The 23,886-nt window shown below is 42.1% G+C and overlaps 2 protein-coding genes and 1 non-coding gene across 3 annotated transcripts in view; 2 read left to right on the plus strand and 1 right to left on the minus strand.

Moving 5' to 3' along the window:
• The window catches only part of LOC132959496 (N-chimaerin), a 21,904-nt gene extending 19,272 nt beyond the window's left edge, over positions 1-2,632 (minus strand). Inside the window, exons 1-2 of the mRNA XM_061032544.1 lie at positions 2,570-2,632; positions 2,190-2,261 (exon numbers count right to left, since the gene is read on the minus strand). Coding sequence (XP_060888527.1) covers positions 2,190-2,208 — 19 coding nt within the window. The 5' untranslated portion in view covers positions 2,209-2,261; positions 2,570-2,632. The remainder of the gene's footprint in view (positions 1-2,189; positions 2,262-2,569) is intronic.
• A 233-nt stretch (positions 2,633-2,865) lies between these two features.
• trnai-aau (transfer RNA isoleucine (anticodon AAU)) lies at positions 2,866-2,939 on the plus strand. The gene has a single exon. It is a non-coding gene; the product is annotated as a tRNA-Ile (tRNA).
• Positions 2,940-4,034: 1,095 nt separating this feature from the next.
• The window catches only part of LOC132959486 (FERM, ARHGEF and pleckstrin domain-containing protein 1-like), a 55,694-nt gene continuing 35,842 nt past the window's right edge, over positions 4,035-23,886 (plus strand). The window contains exons 1-2 of the mRNA XM_061032519.1: positions 4,035-4,288; positions 10,893-11,121. Of these exons, the coding sequence (XP_060888502.1) occupies positions 10,948-11,121 (174 nt within the window). The 5' untranslated portion in view covers positions 4,035-4,288; positions 10,893-10,947. The remainder of the gene's footprint in view (positions 4,289-10,892; positions 11,122-23,886) is intronic.

Here is a 23,886-nt window from a genome sequence, read left to right on the forward strand (position 1 = left end):
CAAAATAACTCCAAATCCTCCCCGGGCAAGTGTCTCCCCCTCTTTCTCAAGGCAACACTCCCTCACAGATAGACACAGTCAAAAGAAACCAGACAAAACATATCCACTGCTGGCTTACTGACAGTGTCTCTGTGGGCAGCAAATAAAAGAAACACAGTTCTTCTAACTGAAGTGGTGCACGTTGTGTGGGACATAATGACACTGACTGAAGTACTTCATAGCATTAAACTTAGTTATTTCAGGTTTCCTTTTTAAAAAGTCATTTTTTGAAGCTTTTGCCTACAATGTGCAACTCATGAAGTGCCACTACAAAGCACAGAAACTCAGGAAGAGCTTCTTTCCTCAGGCTGTCCAGACTGTTAACTCCACTCTCCTCAGTTAAAAACAAAACTGTGACTACATGATGCACACACACCACACATTCCAATCTGCACATTACACTTTGACACCCTGGACACTTTACACTGTTTACATTAATCTATATTCTATATTTTGTATATTCAAATAATTTTTTACATTTTACATTATATTCTATTTTACTGTATTTATGTGTATTAGTAATTTGAGTGTTTATTGCATGGCCTTGCGGAACAGTCTTTACATTTCACTGCACATCTGTATGAGCATGTGACAAATAAAAATCTTGAAATATTTAGACCATTTGAGTAAATATAGACCTTTATGCCTTTGTTTTAATATCTGTCATCAAGCACTTCTGACACACACAGTAGCTTGACTAAAGTGTAGCAAAGAAATAGTGTTGGTTGTGTTATTTTAACCATGCAACCAAGTGAGATACAGTCAAGTGGAAGTTACTGCCTTTTGCCTTGGCATGACCCCGTTATTATTATACAGGTAATGCAAAGGCAGAGTACCTTAACTTCCAAATAACTTCCCCCCACATCCGTAACCTTGGTGTCATCTTGGACCAAACCCTCTCCTACGTCAAACACATTAAACAAATCACCAAAACAGCCTTTTTCCACCTCAGAAACATCGCCCGCCTCCGCCCATCCCTCTCATTCTCAGCTGCAGAGACCCTCACCCACACATTCATCACCTCCAGATTAGACTACAGCAACAGTCTCCTCTACAGATCACCATCACACTCACTCAAGAACTTCAATACATTCAGAACTCCACTGCTCGTCTCCTCACACACTCCCTCACCAGAGACCACATCACCCCCGTCCTTCATGACCTCCACTGGCTCCCCATCCCCTAGACCACATCACCCCCATTCTTCATGACCTCCACTGGCTCCCCGTCCCCTAGACCACATCACCCCCGTTCTTCATGACCTCCACTGGCTCCCCATCCCCTAGACCACATCACCCCTGTTCTTCATGACCCCCAGCGCATCCACTTCAAGCTCCTCATCATCACCTTCAAAGCCCTCCACAACCTGGCTCCCCCCTACCTGTCTCACCTCCTCCACCCGCACTCTCAGGTCTGCAGATGCAAACCTCCTGTCCCTGTCCCCCCCCCCCCGCCCCGCAGGACCAACCTTCGGTCCTGGGGGGGGGGGGGGGGGGGCAGGGCTTTCTCTGTTGCAGCTCCCACGGCTCTCCTTCACCCTCACACTCCTGCACGCAGCCTCCGTTCCTCAAAAGCCAACCTCCTATCTCCCCCTCTTAGAACCAAGCACCGAACCTGGGGGGACAGAGTCTTCTCCATAGCTGCCCCCCCTCCCTCTGGAACTCACTCCCTACACACATTCAACACTGCACTGACTCTTCTACTTTCAAATCACTGATCAAAACTCACCTCTCTAAACAAGCTGTTAATGTATGATTGTGATGTGTTTTCTGTTTTCTGTTGTTCACCTTTATTGTTGTTGTCTTTATGATTTGTGTGTAATGTTGTGTGTTGGTCTGTCCTTACTGTGCTGTTCTTTATGTTTTAACTATTGTAAAGTGTCTTGGAGTTTTTAAAAGCGCTTATAAATCAAATGTATTATTATTATTATTATTATATTTTCATCACCGCCTACAACCACTGACTCTCATCCTCTTCCCTTGACACTATTTCTATTTTGTATTGTTCTCTTAAATAAAATAATATAAATCTAATTTATTATTATTATTAATATTATTATGAATATTCTGCCTGCAGCTCATTTGGCTGGACAACAAAAAGACTTTAAACTCATTTTTCTCTGCAGAGTTAAGAACAGTGATGCTGCTTACCAAACACATTTAGGGCCATCTTGATTTTGTGATAATTAACCAGCTGATCCAAATTTCCGCTTATTTTAAATCCTGAAATAAAGAAGACAAAATAGATTAAGTATTCAAACTTTGATTACGGAGAAGACATATAAAGAAAAGCTGAGAAACGAGAAACAATAAAAGTCTTAATTATAATAAAGCTAACGTTAGCGGGTTAGGTCAGCGTTACTTTAGAGCCTGAACCGAGAATAAAACGGATTTAAGTGATATTTATTCCATTAGTCTACAAAGAAAACATCAGCTCTGAAATCACTTTACACTACATCGACGATCGGTTGCTTAAAAACGACATTTTTTACAGAGGTTTATCAATTTAAACGTTCGCTAATAATACTCACATTCACATCCATTCTACATTGTAGTCGCCATCTTGCTGGGTCACGTGATCAGTCTCGCCCTCTCTCCAGGGTAACTATGGTAACTGCTGATGCTTACCGCGCTGCGAGAAAAGACTACGTCATTCCCGCTTTAAAGTTTGTATTTTAGTGTAATGGAGGTTACCTCGGTAGTTTAACATTGTGTCCTAGTTATTTTGAGTTAATAGTTAATAGTTTAGTAGTTAATTGGGAACTTAAATCAACAATTATTAACATTATATCCGTATAAAAAGTCACATAATCGTCGCTGTTGCTATGGCCGGTTAGCTCAGTTGGTTAGAGCGTGGTGCTAATAACGCCAAGGTCGCGGGTTCGATCCCCGTACGGGCCAACTACGTTTTTTCTTTATTCTTTAATTCTCAAGGCTCCTGAAGGTAAGTCACACATATTCTAGTTGTTTATTGTACAGATTAAACATTTTATTGTAAAGGTCAAACATGGCATGATATTCTATAAACCTCTTAAATTTCACTTAAAATCAGATTCTATAAAGTAATTGGCAGAATTCAAATGAATGTGAAGTTAAAAATGTATGATTTTATGTCAATACTGTCCACTTACAACTCTGTTTTTGCACATTTACATTTAATCTTCCATATTTAATCTTCCATATTTAAGACTAGTAATGTTTAGTTAAATCCTGGTTGTATATATCCACATTCTTAGTTTTTATATATATTTTTAGTACTTATTTACTTTGTAGTTAATATTATATTGTGTTTAGATTTGCTAATATTGTGTTTTTTGCTCATATTGTGTGTTTGGACAACCTGCTGCTGTAACGCCACAATTTCCCAGTTTGGGATCAATAAAGTCATTCTATTCTATTATGATTTTAAAAAGAGTTAAGCAGTGTAAAGTAACATGACATGAAGTAAACAAACCGTAGCCTGTTTATCTACTGTAGGCTACTTACAGTAGGTTATGGTCGTTTGGCTATAGGGTTAGTGGAACATAGTATTTTTAAATAAAGGAAATTATATTTTCAATAATCCAGGCAGTAGGCCATAAGGCACAGGGCGGTTATTTCACACCTGTAGTCTATTTGTAATTAGATATAATATGGAACATATTCACTAAAGAGCAGATTTTTCACTTTATATAAGAAATAGGCCTTTCACTTTCACAGTCTTGACCTCTGCAACCATTAAATGCACAAAACTGAAAAAAACATGCTTAACATTTATGCAACATTAAACACCTTTTATAGGCTACTACTTTCCTTTTCAAAACATTTGTGCTATTGTTACCACATATAATTTAAAATACATAATGTTAACTGTATTATTCTGTGTAATTGTATTTTATTTTATGAAGCCTTATTGCTCCATAACCTTTTCCCCCACACTTCCATGAGGTGGCGCTGTTTGTCCCTCAGCCTGACTCAGTGGTGCCGGGGTGCCTGCCTGTGCTGGAGGCGGTGTGTGTGTGTGTGTGTCGCTCTTTATTGTTCCAGTAGAAAGCTCAATGCGAGGTTTCCCCACATTTGTCTCAATGGCTACCGCGCAGAAACCACGTCCCACCTGAGAGGGAGCGATTCGGCTGCGAAGAGGAGGACTTTATATCAACCGAAACTCCAACACAACGCGGTGTGGGATTTACTGTCTGCGTTGGAAATACTGAAGAAAAAAGAAGCTCTCACAGACGGACAATCTGTGGATTCTGAAGAAAGAGAGGGGGGTAAGGAAATCATGCTATCCGGCTTATGAAGCGAGGTTACACGTAGCCTCTTTCTGCTCCTTTTTATAGTGCACACTTAGATCCAGATTTATTCAGATACTGGTTCCGACATTAAGCGCTTTTGCTTCTTAAGGCAACAGTGCGTGATGTTTGATGAGCCTGATATCCTAAGTATAAGCGATTGCAAGCAGCCTGTTCGTTTTCCTAATCGGCTGAGCTTTAGGAGGTCTAGCAGAGCTTCTTTTGCTGTAAGCTTCGTGATAGACAGCACATATCCTTCTTTAGGAAGTCATTTGAACATTCACACACGTTGCAACATTTTCCTCAAAGTTACCAATTCTTGGATCTTCGGTTTGAGCTGGATTCTCGGCTGCTTCAGTTGATGTTTTATATTGTGTGTTTTTTGATATTTTGTTCAGCCTTCCCATTCACCATACATCACAATGGGCTTGTCATTTTTAATGCACAGTAATACTGAGCACACACACAGATAACACACACACACACACACCCTGTCTTTTGGGTGTGATGTGGCTGCCTTAGCCTACTGACATCTTTACCCTGGCTGAAGGATTACTCTGCTAACCTACATCCTGGCGCTTGCACCACTCTTGCCAACTGTACTCTTATGTGTGTGCCTTTTATAAGAGCTTTATATAGGAGTGTCTGTGTTATTTCTCTTGACAAAGCTGCTTTGTGCATGCAGAAAATGGCTCAATGCTTTTGTCCCCCCTCACACTGGAGACTGTTCATATGGCACCCATGAGGTGACAATTCCTTTTATTGATCTCTGAAGGGTGATTCTGCTCTTACTGCCCCCCCCGCCCCCCTTTTTCAGAGCGCCCATGATCCTTATTGTCTTCCTCCTGGTTGCATTCACTTTCACAATCAATATCACAACCACCACGCCAACACGATCGTTGTTACTCACCTTCTTGCACACACATAACCTCAGCGTAGTAACCCCTCCTGAGGGGAGTAGAGCAGCTTAATGGCTCAGCGGGGTGCAGAGTGTCACCTTGATAGAACGTACTATCAAGCGCGAGTCATTGATCTCGGCTTCTCGGCCTCACCTGTACTTGTCAGGTTGTAGTAGATGCCTGTGGGTGTCATTTTTCAGCTTAGTTGGATACACTCAGAAGCTGTTTGTTCAAAGCTGAGAGCAATAATGTCAACAAGTAACAGGAAATGAAAGCATGTGTAGGCCTTGACCTTTGGAGAATATACATACTCACTGTCTTAGCTTTTCTTCCTGAGCTTCAGTTAATGCACTCTGATAAAACAACCTTCCAATTTAAGAGTTTACCACAATGTTTTAGTGACATTTTCCTGCAGAAATCTCCCCCAAAAAGCGCTGATTTCCTTGATGATCCACATCAGGGGTGGGCAACTGGCGGCCCGGGGGCCACATGCGGCCCCCATCAACCCTCAACGTCAACCCTTGGGTCAATTTTTACATGTCAATTAATTGGAAACATGAAGAAAACATGACAAAATCTGCCATGAAATCATGAAAACCAGAAATATGTGCATAATAATATTTGATCACTGGTATATGTTGAGACTGTAATCGTTTTTGTATCCTACAATTTGGCCCCCAGGCAGTGAGAATTAAATGAATGTGGCCCCTTGCTGTGACCAAAGTTGCCCGTCCCTGATCCACATGCTTTAGCATCTCAAAAATACATTGAGCTGATTCCTTTTGTCTTTAAAACAAATGAACATGTTAGTGTTTTTAGACAGTTGATCAGTTAAAACCAGATATTTATAGAAGTCCATCATGCTCTGTCTGATTTTTTTTACATGCATCTTTAGTGATTTTCTGAAATTAAATAGACCTAATGATGATTTGATGGACTTATCATCAGATAAACACAATCATGTGCAGTGATTAGTGCTAAATCTCCATCTCTGAAACACATTTTGTTAGCTTAGCTGTGTAGCAGTGAAACCCCCCCTCACTTCACATCCTTTTTCTGATCCTCTTTCATAGCACACTGTCTGTGTTTTTAATCTGTTCCCATCAACACAATCAACGATGTGGCTGCGTTTGACCTGTGGTTTCATTTCCTGTCACTTTAAAAAAATCCTCTTATCAAAGTGTAGGATGCATGCTTATTTATTTTGCTTGCCCATTATGCAAACGTTATGTGTGAATATAAAAACCCAGATTATGTAATGATTCCATTTGTGTGTGTTGACTTGATTATTACTTCTTGACAACAGAAGGATTAAAACCGGATTACTGCCTGATAAAGTTAGAGCCCTCTCTCTGAAGATGTACTCAAGCACACACACACTCACGCTCACATCCGATTCCCAGAGCCCCCCCCTCACTACAAACTCTTGGGAAAACTTTCAGTTCAAAGGCTGCATGAGAGGCCTCAGTCCCTCCGATTTAAAGCCTGGGCTGCTCGAAGCTCCCACAGTGGCTCCCTTTGTGCCTGCAGTGTGATCAGCTCACTCTGTATTCCTCTCTTGCTCAACTTCACCCCGTGTATAATCCCTGAGCCACTTCTGAGGACAGGAGGAAACTTCTGCTTCTCAATATTTCACTCTGTTGTTGTGAAACGCCTCCAAAATAGAGCTGAACACAACCAGTGTTAGATAAGTAAGATGCAGTTCTAATTTGTGATTTATGATCTTGCATTTGTGTGTTTTAGTCACAGACTGTAAATATTAAGTGAGCCTGAGTGACCTCAGCTATCTGCTGCGTTAGGGGGAGGCTCATCGTCAGCCGCCGCCATGCTGGAAATCCTGTCTCAGCCAAACTTTTAAAACAAAGCAAGACCTGAGTTTATTTATTGTTCAAATGTCAGAGGTGAAGATTGATTACACAACATAGGACCACATTATAAGATAAGCAACATATGACCTCCAATCACAATTATTTTTTGCGCATTTCTGAATAGCCTTTAGGTCAATAATATCAAATAGTTCGACATTGTCTTGAAACATTGCAACACGTTTTATGAAGCGCGGCCCACAGTATTAACAGTAGCCTTTTTCTTTTTTTTTAAGATTTATTTTTGGGCTTTTTATGCCTTTAATGGAGAGATAGGACAGTGGATAGAGTTGGAAATCAGAGAGAGAGAGAGAGAGGGGAATGACATGCAGGAAGGAATCCACAGGTGGGATGTGAACCCGGGCCGCCCGCTTGAGACGACAGCCTCCATACAGGGGGCGTGCGCACTAACCACTGATCCACTGCACCACCAACGCCCCAACAGTAGCCTATTTTATTCTACTTCCCCGTCATCATGATGAAGGCTCGCCCAGTTTACAGTTTGACCTAACAAAAGGACCTAATACAAAGGTGATATGTTGCTTTATAAAAAAAAAGGCTACTTTAGAGTTGAAATAGGCTACAAGAGCTTCACAAAGTGGGCAGTTTGCTGCACAAAGAGTTACGATTTTGCTTCAGAAAAGAATGTTGTAGCCATCTTTGACTTCAGTAGCCTATCATTTTAAAATTAAGAAAGATTATAGACGACTGTTACTTTAATTTTGTAAATACAATAAACGTATTCCTGATATATGGAACCAGCATTGAGCACCGTCAACCCGATAAGACTAATGAAACAGTAATTGTTGGACCTCAGAGAGAAAACCTAACGACAGGTTCAGAGCCGCTTGGTTTCAGTCAATAATTCCCCTGTCATTGATACTGTACTTCCTGTTATACCTTACAGTGGGAAGCCACTATTTCAGTCATTAAGTTTTATGTTTACCGTCCTAAAAAGTCTGAAATGTAACCATTATGTGGAGAGTATGTAGCGACCCTACTGTCTGCAGAAAGGTGTTCATCAGGGTAATTGTCACCTGCTTGTTTAGTGACCTGATGTATAGCGCTTAAGAAACGTCTCTGCAAAGGTTGAGCTTCTTGTCGAGCAGCCATTCAGAGTATTTAGCGTTTCTATAAAGATTTGATGCTGACAAACAACAGAGCAGAGCGTTCCTTTCAGCGCAGCGGGGAAGTAGCACACGGGAACAAACGGAACATTCCCACAGGTGTAATGAGTAACCTGACTGTCAGGCCCCGCTTTATTACTGCAGGTCACTTCCTTGGCCCGGCTCCAGTTTCCAGTTTCAGCTTTTGTCACTGAGGTGGAGAGAGGTGCAGGTGGAGGGGAGGGATTGTGAATAAAAGGCTACATAGATAAGGAGTGGGGCAAGTTCTGCAGAAACACTTCATTGGATGTTGGAAGTATGCAAGAAGACTTTTATCGCTCTACTTTTAACACTGAGGTCAAAGGTCAGCTTGTAGCCGTTCACTGGCTGTCATTTCCGATCGTGCCTTATGGAGAAATGAATTTAATCCTTACTTTGAAGAAGTTGGAACCAGTGTGTCTTACTTCAAGGATTAGTTTCTTGTCATAAAACTTTCTGATGTTTTATCTTTAATCTGGTTCTAACTTAGTGTGATTCCACTTCCTGTCTGAGCCGCACAAAGTGACGGCCACTCAGTGGATTTTTGGAACAGTCTCATTAAGACCACAAATTATACACCCGTCTTTTTTCCCTCCAGATTTGGGCAAAAGAAAGCTGTATTTCTCTTTGGGACTCTTTGGGATCACACAGCCCTTAAATCAACCTGATGACATGCTGCATGTACTCAGTCCTAAAATATAAACCTTGAAGCCTCACTGAAGGATGCTTATAACAGCTGGCTGCTTGACTCCTTTCCTTCTTACTGTCCCCGAATATTTACACTGGTCTGTTTATTCAGATAAACAATGGGCAGCCCCCGTCCCATTATAGTTTACAAAATCTGATATATCGAACAAACTCTGTTTTCTAATTCATCAACAACACATAAAATACTCAAACCATCTTCACACAGATAACTTAGCCATGACAGTCTATGTACATGTGTCATTGTTTCTGCCTGTCTGTTAATATTAGGACCGCAGCTAACAATCACTTTAAAGTATAACATTTTCATGAGAAATCAATTAGTCGTTCGCTCTAAAGTTTCAGAAAATAGCTTTAAAAAAAGTTTTTTCCTAAAGACTAAAATAACATCCTAAAATATCCAGTCTGTCTGCCAACTGAAGATCTTCAGTCTGCTGTCAAAGAGGAGGAAATGAATCAGCTGCAATCAGAAAACAATGACTTTTCTAACCTCTGGTAATGACTCAAACTGATCATACATTTATCATTGCAGCTGTACTCGATGTTAACATTTAAAATGTTTAATTGAAAAGCTTCTATTGACTGATTTATTGTCTTTTTGGTTTAGATCTATTTTTTCCAAATCAAGAATGCAGTGTGTGTGCTGCTTTAGAAAATCGAGGATTTTAACCTTCAAAAAGTCACCATCTGACGACCTGTTAATCAACATGATGTTCAGTAGGTCCCTAATGACTTATTGATGTATTGACATGTAATCCTGTAAAGACCCTTAGCATCTTTAAGTGTGTGTGGAACAAAGACAAAAACATTGATTTCACCTCAGAGAAAGCAACGACAAAACGAACTGAGAGATTCTTCTTCTTCTCTGGAGTTTTGATGCACCAGCGCGTGCACTCAGGCACATAAACACCGCTGTGTTTGCATGTCAGCAAAGTTCATTCCTGTACCCCCCCCCCACCCCCCCCCCCCCCCCCCCCCCCCCCCACCCCCGACTGTCTTCTAAGACATTCCCCAGCCCTGATGTCACCAACCGTCTGCGAGGATATTTATTGTCTGAGGTTGAGGTTTATCAAGTGTGGGATGGAGGTGGGGGGCGCTGAAAAGTTTGAGTCTGTTGAGGACAGAGAGGGAGGGGGAGGGGGGGGGTGTCTTTGTGTGTTTTCAGACCGTATCTCATCTGCCCCACTTGTGAGGCTTTGATTCAAGTCTGAACTGGTCTTAAACGGAGCACTGTGTTTGGTTTGGAGGAAACGCCGTAAATCCCACCTGCATGAGCTGCAGCTGGGAGAAGTGTGTCTGAGCAAGGTGTGAGACATGTCTGTCTGCCTCTTTGTGCACCGGCCCAACTTTAAATTTAGCTGTCATACTGTGGTTTATACACCGCTTTCATCATCGTGACCAGTATCAAATCCCAGCTGAAAACTCACTGACTGAATGTCTGGTGGTTTTTACTTTGTGCAGGGCCAATTAAACCCAGACTGAACAAATGTGGACGGCTTTTTCTCACGTTTCTTCAGCATATTTTGCAGAAAGTTTCCCCCTAAGCAATGATTCCTACGTTTGCACACTCATTTTTAAAATATTTTTTCCACACATTTAAGAACATTTTAACCAGAAAGCAGCATTGATGCTCTTTAGTGATGTTTTTTTCCCCCCCTAAAAATCTTTGCTTGTGGAACACCCACACGATCTCTATAAAAAGAAAACAGGAATGCCTTACAAGGAAAATTCTGTTTAGAATCGACCAACACACAGGATGTGATGCAACTGTTCTATTTAGGATGAGGGCCCGTGTACAAGCTTGGATCTTTTGAGGAAATGCTGATTCGTTCTTGTGTTAAACTGCCAACTGTGTGTTTAAGACATCCCAAAATATCTGAAAATCACAGCCTGAGCAGATTGCTGCTTTTACTGCAACCTTACATTTTGAGTAAACACGTCTTAAAGTATTCTTTCCTCTCTCCTCCAGATTTGAGAAGAGGTTCCTGCGGTTCAAGAGAGCCTTAACCGTAGCGTCCTTCACCATGGTGGAACCAGCCGACAGGCCGTCTACAGCCGGGCAGAGGTTGGGAGCCCCTGACAGTTTCGGGGTGTCCACTCTGGAGCCGGGCCTGCGCCCTCCAACACAGCCTCCCGGGAGACAAGTCTCCATCAGGGTTCAGATGCTCGATGACACACAAGAAGTCTTCCAAATTTCGGTGAGTGGAATGTCTTTTGTTTCTGTCTGATCGGACTACATGTGTTGTTCCATGACTGTTCGACACACTCTCTTCCTGATCCAGATGTGGTACAGATGTTAGGTTATAAGTAGAGCCTGATGTCACCAGCAGATATCGACCTGTTAACAAATAATGCCGTATATGCAGCACAAGAACGAGAGCATCAAAGCTGAACAGATGCAGAATTTGTTTGAAGTTAACAACATTTTTGAATGCAGTTGTTTGTGTAGAATAAAAGCCTTGTGAGTACATTTAGCATAGGGACACATCGGTGCAAAAATCTGTGCAGAGCCCACATAGAACAATTACTTGCAAGCTAAAAAGTTAGTCAGAAATACTCAAAGGGGTCTGATAAAAGACGAGCGATGTGACTGATAGCTGCTGATATTCAAATTCTCCTTCCTCACTCTTTTATGCGATCCACCGCTAGTTTTGGTCGGAAAAGAACGACTCACTGTGATCCATTTACCTTCAGCCTGTATCTCATATCTCTACTTCCTTGAGAGACACAGGAACTGGGATTGAAGCCAGCTTCCGGTTTACAGCACACCAGACCTTTGTGCAGACCCCCTGATGTGGAAATGTCCTGCAGGCGGTCTAAATTGCAGAAATGATCAGCAATGTTTCAACATATATATATATATATATATATATATATGTTGCTTTTTGCAGCTTTTGGTTAAAATTTGATAGAAAATCTGCATATTTCACTAGTCCTCTATCTGTCTGTGGCCGTTCCGATGAATCCCTTACAAACAGACTTATTTGTATATTTTTTAGCCTAACATCACAGTCCTCACTCTGATGAGGTGTTTTGAGTATTTGCATGTGTGTGCCTGCATGTCAGTGAGTTGGAGGCCTGTGTGTGTGTACGGTAGCTTCCTAATGCTGTTAAGAGATCAGGGTCCTCTGGGAGAGTTCACAGGCTGTAGCTTTAATGACATCTGTGCTGCTGTGCATTGGTATGCCGGGAGTAGTCTTGAAATAATGCATACCGCGAGCTGACAGAAACGTCGGTCGCACGCCCTCCTCTGCAATTTGCATGCCTTTTTAGAAACACCGGCCGCTGCATTATCGGCTCTGAATTTGGGAGTTTTTGTGATGATAATTAAGTTGGATTCCAGAGAGTCCCAATGTCTCAGCTGGCTTGTCGAACATCCAGAGCTGCCAGTTTTCAAGGAGCCGTAATTGGCCCTTGTGAAAATGCCAAGAATGTACGTGGTCGTTAGTGTGTCAGAGCCTGAGGATGTGTGCGCCTGTAGCTGAGCGGACAGTTTGACGGGAGGGGCTGGGATTTTGGTTCAGGGATGTCATCTGCATGTGTGTTTTTTAGAATTTTTCAAACCTCCTAAACTGATGTTTTCTCAAATTGGAGTAAGGAAACTGAAGCTGCGGCTCTCCTCAAAGCAGCAGCAGCCTGTATTTATGACAGGAGTGCCTCCCTTGCTGTCTTCTTCTTGCCTCAGATTTCTCACACAAGGATTTTAAAATGCTATCTCTGTGCAGCATGTTTAGACGTCAGTGCTCTCACCACAGGAGAGCATCATCCGACGACTGCAGCATGGCTAAAAAGCACCAAAACGTACCAATATTTTCTTGGTTTAATCGAGAGAGCAAAGTCTAAAGCAGCAGGAGATTAGAGCGGAAATGTTAGGAAGGCAGAAAATGCAGGATAGAAGGAAAAAAAAGGAGCTGAGCAGGAAAAATAAAGAGCAAAAGGTGGAGTAAAGAGCAGAAAGTGAACCCACCTCTGTTTTTATTGCTTATCACACATTCACTGCAATAAGTGAAGCTTTGTTGTCTTTTAGCTTGACTCACCTAATCCGTCTTTTTCCTGCTTCAATGCCCCTCGGTGTGTTTGTGCAGGAGGTGTAGACTAACGTGTGAATCAACAGATAAGCCTGCAGCCTCGCACTATAAACGTCGGCACTCGGTGGGGCATTTTCTCACCGCGGGGAGAGCAGGCCTTCCAATGAACTACTCATTAACTCGGCCTGTAATCTCAAAACCTCAGCCTGGGGGGGGGGCTTGGAATAGGAGCAATAAAATGTAAAGATCTCAAAACATCATTTGATGTCACATTTTAAAATAACACCTTGGGCATGCTGCAGTTCTGTTGTTATGTTGAATTATCACCACTTTAAGTCTGTGTTTTAAAAGACATCAGTGACTCGTGAGGCCACTTGTTTTTGTCTGGACAAACAGTTGAGTCAGGTTTGCCTGTTGCAGCCAATGAGCAGAGAAAGAAACAGAAAAAATGGGGGGTCATGTGATAAATCTCAATCAGGCTAATTTAACCAGAAATCACTTTTTTTATTATTCATTGTGTGAGTGAATCACATTCCAATAATTCTGGTTAACATGTGACTTGAATCACAACTACACGGACTCTTTGGCTTTCAGCCTCAAAGCAGTGTTATGACGTTTCTGTTGCTAATGAAATCAGCTGTATCCTCAGGCTTTCTGTCGGGAATGCGGACTATGTGAACGGACTGTATGGGACAGATTCCCATGAGGGGCGACATGCTGGATCAAAGGAGATCTTTAAACTGGAAGAGGCACAGAAAATCACTGAGAGCTTTTATTTAGATTCCTTTTTTTTCTGCGCTGAACTTGAAATTGACCTTGCTTGTGTATACCTTCCATTCATAAAACATAGGCTGCTGCATTAGTGGCCACTATAACTACACACACACACACACACACACACACACACACACACACACACACACACACACACACACACACACACACACACACACACACACACACCCTGTGAGGCTTCATTATTAATGTGGAATAGAAGCAGCATGTTAGAGGAGTGTGAGTGCAGAACATCATCGCTCACTCTCACCGTGTAAATATTTAAAGACGATGTGCTGAGTGTGTGTCTTTATCGTGTGTGTGTGTCTTTATCGTGTGTGTGTGTATTTGCATGTACAGACAATAAAAGAAGATATGTTACTCGTTTATTTTGACCTGGTTTCAAGTGGTCCAGTGTCATTTAGTTACAGTGAATCCATTCACATACTCATCATCGACGCGGTGTTCTTACAAGCTCAGATACACGATATTCTTCATCTTTGGTCCAGCACTAAACGTTGACTCAGTCCTTTGATATCTGATGTTATCACAGTTTAATCTCATTATACTGCAGTGTTTATATGTGTCAGAGAGAAACTGTTTTTGTACGATTTGCCCCCCGCAAAATCATCCTCCCTGTCCCGGAGTCGCTCGGTTTATTTTGAGGTTTGAGCTTTTGTGATGTTCCAAAGGAAACAGTTTTGGTTTTAGTGGTGGAGAAGAATAAACCAGAGGGAAAGGGGTCAAGTGACTTCATGTTACTGGAACTCACACCTGTTTCCAAATGGAAAATACAGAGTAGCATGTGCAACACTCAGAAATGGATTCAATTAAGATTTCCAACCTCAGCTCAGTTTCAATGGCAAAATCAAGCAAATCATATTTATTTTGTCTTTCATACTGCATCTACATACAAGGTGTAGCGTGAGCAAAGCAGCAGCTTCAGTACTCCATCTGTGTCTACAAATGATGCCTTCAGGCACAGTATAAAGTGTAGGCCGCTTTTGTTTTTGCAGAAACCAATACATACTCAATGTGTGCTCCTTTGTGTGGTAGAAAAACAGATTTGAAAGGCAGAAAAAATAAACCAAATGTGCTAATAAGGCGAGATAGAAGTGTTTAAAATAATACCATAGATTATCCTCTAAATCCAGAAGGCATGAGATGCATTTATTTGAACTGAGAGTATTGTATTACCCCCCCTAAAGGATCAATCTTGCAATATTTTGTATGTTCTTTCAGAGCCACATGTTTCTTTTCTTATTATATTTCTTTATTTCGAACGATTAAAAAAAGAGATGAAAATGAAAATGAATAAACAAATGGGAAAAAAAATCTGTATAAAATAAAAAAGCCAATTTCAATATAATACACATTTGACTCGTTCGAAAAGGGATAGGAAGAAGCCTAGGCTTGTCAAGTCCTACCCCCATTCTTCACCATTAACAAATGCAAAATCCAATAAAATAAAATAAACGGACAAAACAAAAAAAAAACAAAATGGACATGCACCAGTTGACTTGTTTCTTCATGCACTGCATTGTGATAAATCCAACGTTCACTGCTGATGCAACTACATATACATGCATACATAGAGAATAATGCGGTTTTCAACCTTTTTTATTGGATTTGTTGACAGGAGTGAGAAAAAGGAGCAATGCAACACTACACGATATGATAGCATACATTATGATAAGATATGAAACACACTATTATCCCCTCTGGAATAAACATCACAGAGAAACAGAGGCCAGGAAGAAACATCAAAACGATCTAGCGGTGGCTTTAAAATGACATGTTTTGGATAAAACAATGTGTTTTAATGATATGTCTTTAACATACCATGGTTTTTGATCCGTTCTTTTTCTCTACTGGATCTTTCACTTTAACTTGCACCGCATCATGACGGCAAAGATGAAGCTGTGCTGACTCACCGGGGGAACAGTTGAGCCCAGTAAAGCTGCCCCCCCCCCCCAAAAGGACCTGCCCTCCCTGAGAACCAAATTGTGCGGATGCTTCATGTTTTCTTCTTAGTGGTTGCACGTATGGTGCCTCATGTTCCCTTTCACGTTTGCATGTGGGGTCTTCTTTTAATCCCTCAATCAGCAGCGTCAGATTGGTTAATATTTTGCCTCCGGGGTCTTGACCTTAATCCCCACCGCACCATCCAATACATCCACATCAAGATTGACCCTCGCAGTCGATGCCGGAAGCTTAAAAAAAAAAAATAGCAGGGGAGGTTAAAGAGGTGTGCGTGTTTTAGTGCAATGAGATCGCTGCGTGGTATTTGTTGCGTGATTGGATTGTGACTTCATGATCGCCATGGCTCCTGACCTCGTGTTGTGTGTGTGTGTGTGTGTGTGTGTGTGTGTGTGTGTGTGTGTGTGTGTGTGTGTGTGTGTGTGTGTGTGTGTGTGTGTGTGTGTGTGTGTGTGTGTGTGTGTGTGTGTGTGTGTGTGTGTGTGTGTGTGTGTGTGTGTGTGTGTGTGTGTGTGTGTGTGTGTGTGTGTGTGTGTGTGTGTGTGTGTGTGTGTGTGTGTGTGTGTGTGTGTGTGTGTGTGTGTGTGTGTGTGTGTGTGTGTGTGTGTGTGTGTGTGTGTGTGTGTGTGTGTGTGTGTGTGTGTGTGTGTGTGTGTGTGTGTGTGTGTGTGTGTGTGTGTGTGTGTGTGTGTGTGTGTGTGTGTGTGTGTGTGTGTGTGTGTGGGGTTTTGGGGAAAGATACAGAACTATAAAGGAAAGGGGGGTCCTAGGGGGGGATTAGGACGATAGAGCCGTTTAAGAGACGACATCATTTGACGGACTAGCGGTTCCCCCAAGGCCTTTGACAAACGAGCTACAAGTCCACCCCCTCCCCACACACACACACACACACACACACACACACACACACACACACACACACACACATTATGCACCAACACACTTCTTCTTGGCTGCGATGCGGAGCTGTTGACATTTCAAATTGATGGGCCTTTGTGCTGTCGGCCACCTCGGGAGTAAATGATACATGTGGAAGGAGCAGATAGAGAAGAGACAAAAGAAGCATTGGAGTTACAGATGGATATTTGTATTCTTACATTTCCATTTTATTTGTGTTTCTCTCGGTCTAACTGCATAAATTCATCACTTTGAGGGAGGATCTTTGCATTTTAGAGCTGGCCTTTCTGTTCTTTGCAGAGGCACACTTTTCCCTCTCCAAACCATTGGTATGTCTGCCTTATTGTGCAGCTGAAACCCTGGCAATATGCCTCTCACAAGAACAGAGGAAATTAGTTGTAATGCTGCCTCGCATTAGTGAATTAGCATGCACAAAACCAGACAGTTATTATTTTGTCCAGACTAAGTCCTGGAGTTATTTTAATCCTACAAACTTCTTTGTATTTTACTTTTCACCTCCCCTTTTGCAGTATTTTACCCTGGAGCATGTTAAAACTGAGCGGAGAGTCTCTTATTTCCACCTCTTTGTTCCTTTATAGAGTTTATTTTCTGTTATTTACACTGGAGCGAGACACGAGAGACAATGTGAAAAAGATGAGAAAAAGCGTGTTTGTGAGCTCGGAGCCAAACTATGATTGTGTTTCTGTGCATGCACTGAAGTTGGCAGTGTTCCTGGTAGTTAAGTTTCAGCGGTTTGGCTGCGTGGGCAGAGCCAAGGTGATGTTTAAAGACGGTGAAGTGTAGTCATTTCAGGGTGAGGCTCAAACGCTTTATGACCCCGCGCTGAGACGAGCCTTCTCTCACTCTCTGTCCACACACTCGATCTCTAAGCCCTCGCCTCTGATCTCCACAATAATCTCTTCCTTTCATTCTGCTGTCTTGGAGCGCTTACAGAACTAACAGTAGCTTTGGCAGGCCACGTTCATCATCGTCCTCAGAGACTGGCTCGGTGTGCTTGTAAACCCCCCCCCCCCTCAATCCAGCACTGTAACATACTAAACCTATGTTGATGCTGTTTGCATGAGCTCACATGAGACTCATCAAACCATGGATATGTGACTTTATAGGCCAATATGAAAGAACATACAGCGAGAGCGTGTGTGGAATGGTCATGCTCAAACCTGCTTTGCAGTTTGACACTCAAGACTATTTAATCACAGTCCTATTTAAAAAGATATTTGATAGGATTTACAGATGTAATACTCTCCCCCTCATGACGCTCATAGACAGGAATGGGAATAACCATGACTTAATAATGTTTTGTTATTTTAATCATTTAATTACATGAGTGGTGCATCATCATCTCCTCAGTTCTTAGTCACTACAGACCTACACTGATGTATTAAGCTGATAAATGTGAATAACTAAACATCATTACTCCCAGGCTTCTATCACCTTAAAGTCTTAATCTGTGATGTTTCTCACTTAAATGTAGAAATCAAGTATATCTTCTGAAAATAACTCTGTGAGTCATGACTGTTTACAATGGGTGTAACCACTGACTCAGGAAGATGTCAGGGACAGACTGAAATTTAACTTAATAAAGGCACAAAAAAAGGAAGACACGATGCAATATGAAATGTCCTCCAAAGGCAATAAAGATATTTCTTAGTCATTTGCATTAAACGCTGATGGGATGTCCCACTGTCTGTGATGTTTTCAGAGTTTTCAGAGTCCTATCTTCACTTTGTTTACATCGCCCGGACGGCCGGCTGACTCCTCCCCTCGTGTATAAAAGTTGTAAATTTACATGCAGTGTGAAGATACGAGAACATAAAAAGCCTTTAAGGTCTCCAGACTGTCCGGGGGGGGGGGAGAGGAGAGGAGAGGGAGGGAGAGAGAGAGGGGGAGGGAGAGGGGGAGGGAGAGGGAGAGGGAGAGAGAGAGGGAGAGGGAGAGGGAGAGAGAGAGGGAGAGAGAGGGAGAGAGAGGGAGAGAGAGAGAGAGAGAGAGAGAGAGAGAGAGAGAGAGAGAGAGAGAGAGAGAGAGAGAGAGAGAGAGAGAGAGAGAGAGAGAGAGAGAGAGAGAGAGAGAGAGAGAGAGAGAGAGAGAGAGATTAAACATGACTCTGAACATTTTGTTCTTTCTTTTGAATTGTTGAAAATGCAGCTTTTTCATTGCAATCCAACCAATTAAAGGGAAACAAAGATTGCTTCATCCCCACTTGTAAGTAAATGTGAGTAATTTTTTTCTCTTTTAAAATAAAAAAAACTGGAAATAATGCCGTCATAACTCAAAGTTTGAGTAACATGTAGATGCAGCATGCTTGCATACAGAGTTTCAAACAGAGGAACTGCTCTGTGTTATGTAATGGTTGGCATTCACTGTCTCATTCCTGTGGTGAGGGACCACAAAAAGCAACTTCTGACTGAGGACTTACTTTCCCCTCCGAAACTTTGAGTCTTTACTTTCCCTTCTCTATTCGAGCCCAAACTTTGACCTGCTAGCGGAGCGAATGAAGGCAGGATAAATGAAGTCACATACTATTTAAGTTTCAAAAACACATTCGAAAGTGAAAGTGATTTAACTCGTTTTGACACTTTCTTGACATCCTGTTGGAACTCCAACATGTCGCTGAGGCCCTTCTGTTGCAGTACAGGTTTTTTTTGTAACTTTGCCATCAAGGTGGGTGTGTGTGCGCGTGCAGCCACGTGGAAGCATTTAGCCGTGCTGAGTTCAAAGACAGGGCCGCAGACGGAGCTGAGATTATTACTTTGTGAGTGAAAGACTGTCGCTGATGGAGAGACAATCACTGAGAGATTGTTACTGAAATGGTGCCGGAAAGAAGCGAAGGGGGGCCCTGCTGAGGGGACGAAAGAGAGCCATGGTGTGTCGCTGACTGTGACGGAGAAAGAGGCCTGATTACAGCACAGGCAGAGGGCGAGTGATGTATACAGACACACATCCGTCTCCCACAGAAGCGACTGAATGTGCACACACTGTCTGCCTGCAGATGGGATTGTTGTTTTTCTTTTTTTTTCCAAATGTAATTGCAGTGAATGAGGTCCCCAGTGAGGAGGCTAGAAAGTGGAAGAGCTGGGCCCCATTTAGGGTAATCACTGCTCCCCCGATTCACTGTGCTACACCAAACCCCGGCTGGAAATGAGAGGATTTTGCAGAAGTACAAGCTTAAAAATAGCCGTTTCACCTCTACTTTTCTTGCAGTCTTAAAGTGGGATATTAATTGCTTCCTATATTTGATGAACGCTGTGATATCTTGATGCTTAACATGCTTTAACAATACCTCAGTCTCCTTGTCATCACAACCTCTATTCCAGTTCGGTTTTGTAATACCTCAATGTTGTTGTTTTAAACACAATGGGAAATTATCATAAGCTGCTCGCCAAATGCTGGTAGGTTTATCATGACTGCCAGACACCGTGAACGGCAGCCAAAACTCATTTAGAGCTCCTGTTCTATATGAAAAATTAACTTGGCGGAGGCTGTTTTATTTAAAAAAAAAAAAAGAATTGTAGCTACATTTGAAATGTTGGTGTTGGACACAGGAGCGAGCTTCAGGCAGCGCTCCTGTTTCATGTTATCAGATCATTCCTGCTGCATTATGGTGCTTGACTTGAGATTTTTCTCTTCCACCTGAAAGCTAGAATTTGAGGCAGTTAGGGGGGTTAGCCGTTTTCTCTTCCCTCGCTGGTGTGAGTCGGACAGGTCTGTAAGTGCAAAGCCATTAGGGTTTTGTGGCTCCTCTTTCCAGCTGTCTCTGCTGCCATAAATCTGCAGCTGATGATGGAGGAGAGTAGTTAGCTTGTGTCAGGGTTTCCCCTTGGCACAGGTGATAAAGTCACCAGCGAGTTAGAGGGATGAGGGCTGGGATTCTCACACCAGAAACACTCAGATAAAAACTCAGATATAAAAGTATCATATCCACATTTATCTTCATGGCAGTACTGATTGCGGGTGCGGTGGATTGAACCTTCTTCTGCTTCTTTTGAATTGATTTGCCATCAGTTAAAAATAAATCTGCTTTGTTTTGGAGAGAAATTAAAGAATATTTTCTTTTGTTTCCCTCTGGTTCTACTTTTCACATCTCAACATCAATATGTGATCTCCCCTGACTGCATGCTCCACCATACGTTTAAAAAAAAAAATCTCAAATATACCAAACACATAATCGATGTCACCCTCGTCCTGCAGGTATTTTATCTGATGTTAGAATAAAAACCCATGCATGTGTTGGTTTGTAGGTCCAATCTGTTTGGTCCAGTTGACTGACTGTAACTGTATCCCTACAGGCACATGCACCCAGCAAGCCAAACTACATCCACTTAAACACTGTTTATGTTATGTTTAGTGTCTGACCTCGTTACAGAAAGGATACTGAAAGAGAAAATCCTTTTTTTTAAGCCACAAAAAGCATTTACATTGCTTTATTTAACCCTCCAGACTGCAGTGATTTAATAAAAACAACAGTAGAATTTTTACTCTGTAGAACAGAGGAGTTGCTGATCTACCTCTTCAGTGATTTGTTGCCTTATTTGTGTTACTGTGTGACTTTTGTGTTTTAATTGGATCTAATACTAGACATATGAAGTGCAGTTACTCAACATGAGAGTCTGTTGAACTTGGTGTTGGAACTTTGTGAAAAGAAATGCTTAAGTAGTCATGCTAAGAGTTTAGCGAGCACCTTAAAGTGTCAGCTTCAGCATCTTAAACGAGATTTCTTCCCCTTGAGAACTTCCCCTTCATGGTGACATCTCTGTCTCAGATCGGCGCCCTGCCCTCCCCCCTAAATCTCCTGGTGTTGTTGTGTGGAAGCATGCAGCACCGGGATCTATTTTCAAAAGGTGAAGTGTTTCTTAATCTCCGTCCTCGCTCCCTCCGCGCCTCAGTTTGGACGTTTTCCAGAAGCCTCGGTGGAATTCAATGGCGTCTCCCACTCTCCCCTGCTGTGTCCCTCAGTCTCCCGCCGCTTGTCTCTCAGAGAAACTCGCAGAGGAATGTTGGCTTCAATTAGATGTGTGGGAGAAAGAGCAGTTTGGGTTTTTTCACCTCTCTACACCTTCCTGTTTTTTTTCCTCCTGCTTTTCCAGACATCACGCTGCTCTGTCTGTCAGGATGTTTCGTCATGCCTAAGTGTCATCATTCTTGCAGTTTTATAAGTCACACCAATCATAATTCACTTCAAATGTGTGCAGGGACTTTTCCTTCACAGCCCTAATTGGGAATTCCCAGTTTTGCATCCCCTGGTGGATCACTGTCACCGCACTGCAAGCTCCGGCTGTGATTGATTCATTTGATTTAAGTCTGTCATTCTTACTCCTAAGTGATGCTTTTTTTTAATCAGTACTGCTTTTCTGCAACATTTAAATTGAGCTTTAGCGGCTGCAGAAATTCTACTGAGATAAGTTGATGGACATGTTTCAATATCACTGAGATATAAAGTTTTAATTACATAAAGAAGCGACTGCTGTGGCATGGTTAAACTCTCTCCCTTACTTATTAATCATCCATATACCCTCATTACCACACACATGTGTTTACCACAGGCATAGTTTGTATATTCAGTTGTGTTTCCACACCCTTCTCGTGGCTCGTAAATCGTCCGTTTGGGCAACACGTGCAAAACAAAAACACATGCCAGGCTTTCGGGGGTTGATTTAAGGGCTACTTATTTGCTGTGAGGTTAAATGGGGTGAGTAAACTAAAGGTCTGAAGACGACGGCATGGAAGGTATCCACAACTTTTATGATGCTGTTGTTGCCTCTGAGGTCGTGAAAAGGGTTTATTTTTTATATTTTAATGTTATTTATTGTATTATCACAACCGAGCTCTCCAAACTACAGATGCTATGTGTCTTCAGTGACGCTAACAGGCTACAAATTGAGCCTCATTAAAAAGCCTATGTATGTTTACATTCCAGCCAACTGGCACCATTAAAAAGATGCCGAGTTAGCTATTAGCCAACCTTGTTGGCAGTGGACCCATGGGTGTGCAGCCAACCATCACTGGTATCCTCTGTTACTTAAGAAACCCTGAATGACATTTCCAGTAGTAGTTACAAGAACCATTTTTTAATTAATTCCAAACAGTTTATGGACCTATAATTGCCAAACACATAAACAATGACGGCTTCCACAGACAGTACACGACACACTGAATCATATCAATCAGATTTGACTTATGACCCCCAGAATGAGCAAATTATTTGACTGTACCTTTTCTGTTTGAGCTTCCATGTATTACGTTTTAAAGCCGCTGCTGAAGCTGAATTAGCTATTAGTATGTCTTCTTTGAGTCCAAACAATGATCTACAGTGGGCCATCAATGGATGACTTTATCACTGATGAAAAACTAAAAACATGATTATTCTTCAGCCATTCTAATTGGTTTGGACTCAGCAGGAGGTAGTGAAGTCCGACTCAATGTGTGCTCATATTTCGTTGACTTATGACCCAAAAGTCAGCTAACAGAAGTGTGCTGAATGGACAGTAATGGTTTAATTGAGCTGCATCCATAAGGTATGTGTTAAAGCTTCAGTGTTTGGGCCCCAAATCACTGCATCAAACTACAAAACATGATTTTATCTTTTACCTAATGCAGTTAAAAGTGTAGTGAATAAGTGAACCTAAAACCCAAAGTCTTTCCTGACTCATAATCGTAGACCTCTGGTATATTTCCAGCCAGCACTTGAAGCTAAAGCATGCATAGTGCTCGAGTTCCCACAGCAGCTACCCACGCTGAATTTATACTCCGGGTGCTGTGAGACACTCAGGATAAAAGCCTGAAAAAGCTTGAACCACACGGTCCACCATTCCCGTTTTATCATTCAGATTCTGGATGCAGCGCTGGAGGCTTTCAGGAGACAAAAGAAGCCCTGTTGCGAGATTTACAGACTTCATTATTGCACGAGGCGTCGTACAAGTGAATCCTACACGAGACGCCAATTGCTTTTTAATGGCACAGCAGTGTGAACGTATTCCCCTCTGCTGCCTGATTTAATTGTCTGCTTCCAGTATTGTGTGGGCCTTAATGTCTGGTACACACACACACACTCAGACACACTGCTGTCTTCCCAGAAGCCTGTACACATTCTCTTCATCATCCCCCATCAGGGTGTTGCCAGTCAGATCTCCCACAGTGCCTCGCTGTCACTGCTGCTGACAATAGTAGCAGGTATTTTGCCAGCATGCAGTTTATTTAACAGTCCAGTTAGACACATGGATGTGTGTGCATGAGGGTCCATCTGTTTGTGATTTTGAGTCCTTT

This window comes from Labrus mixtus, chromosome 24 (genome assembly GCF_963584025.1).
Source record: "Labrus mixtus chromosome 24, fLabMix1.1, whole genome shotgun sequence".
Lineage (NCBI taxonomy): Eukaryota > Metazoa > Chordata > Actinopteri > Labriformes > Labridae > Labrus > Labrus mixtus.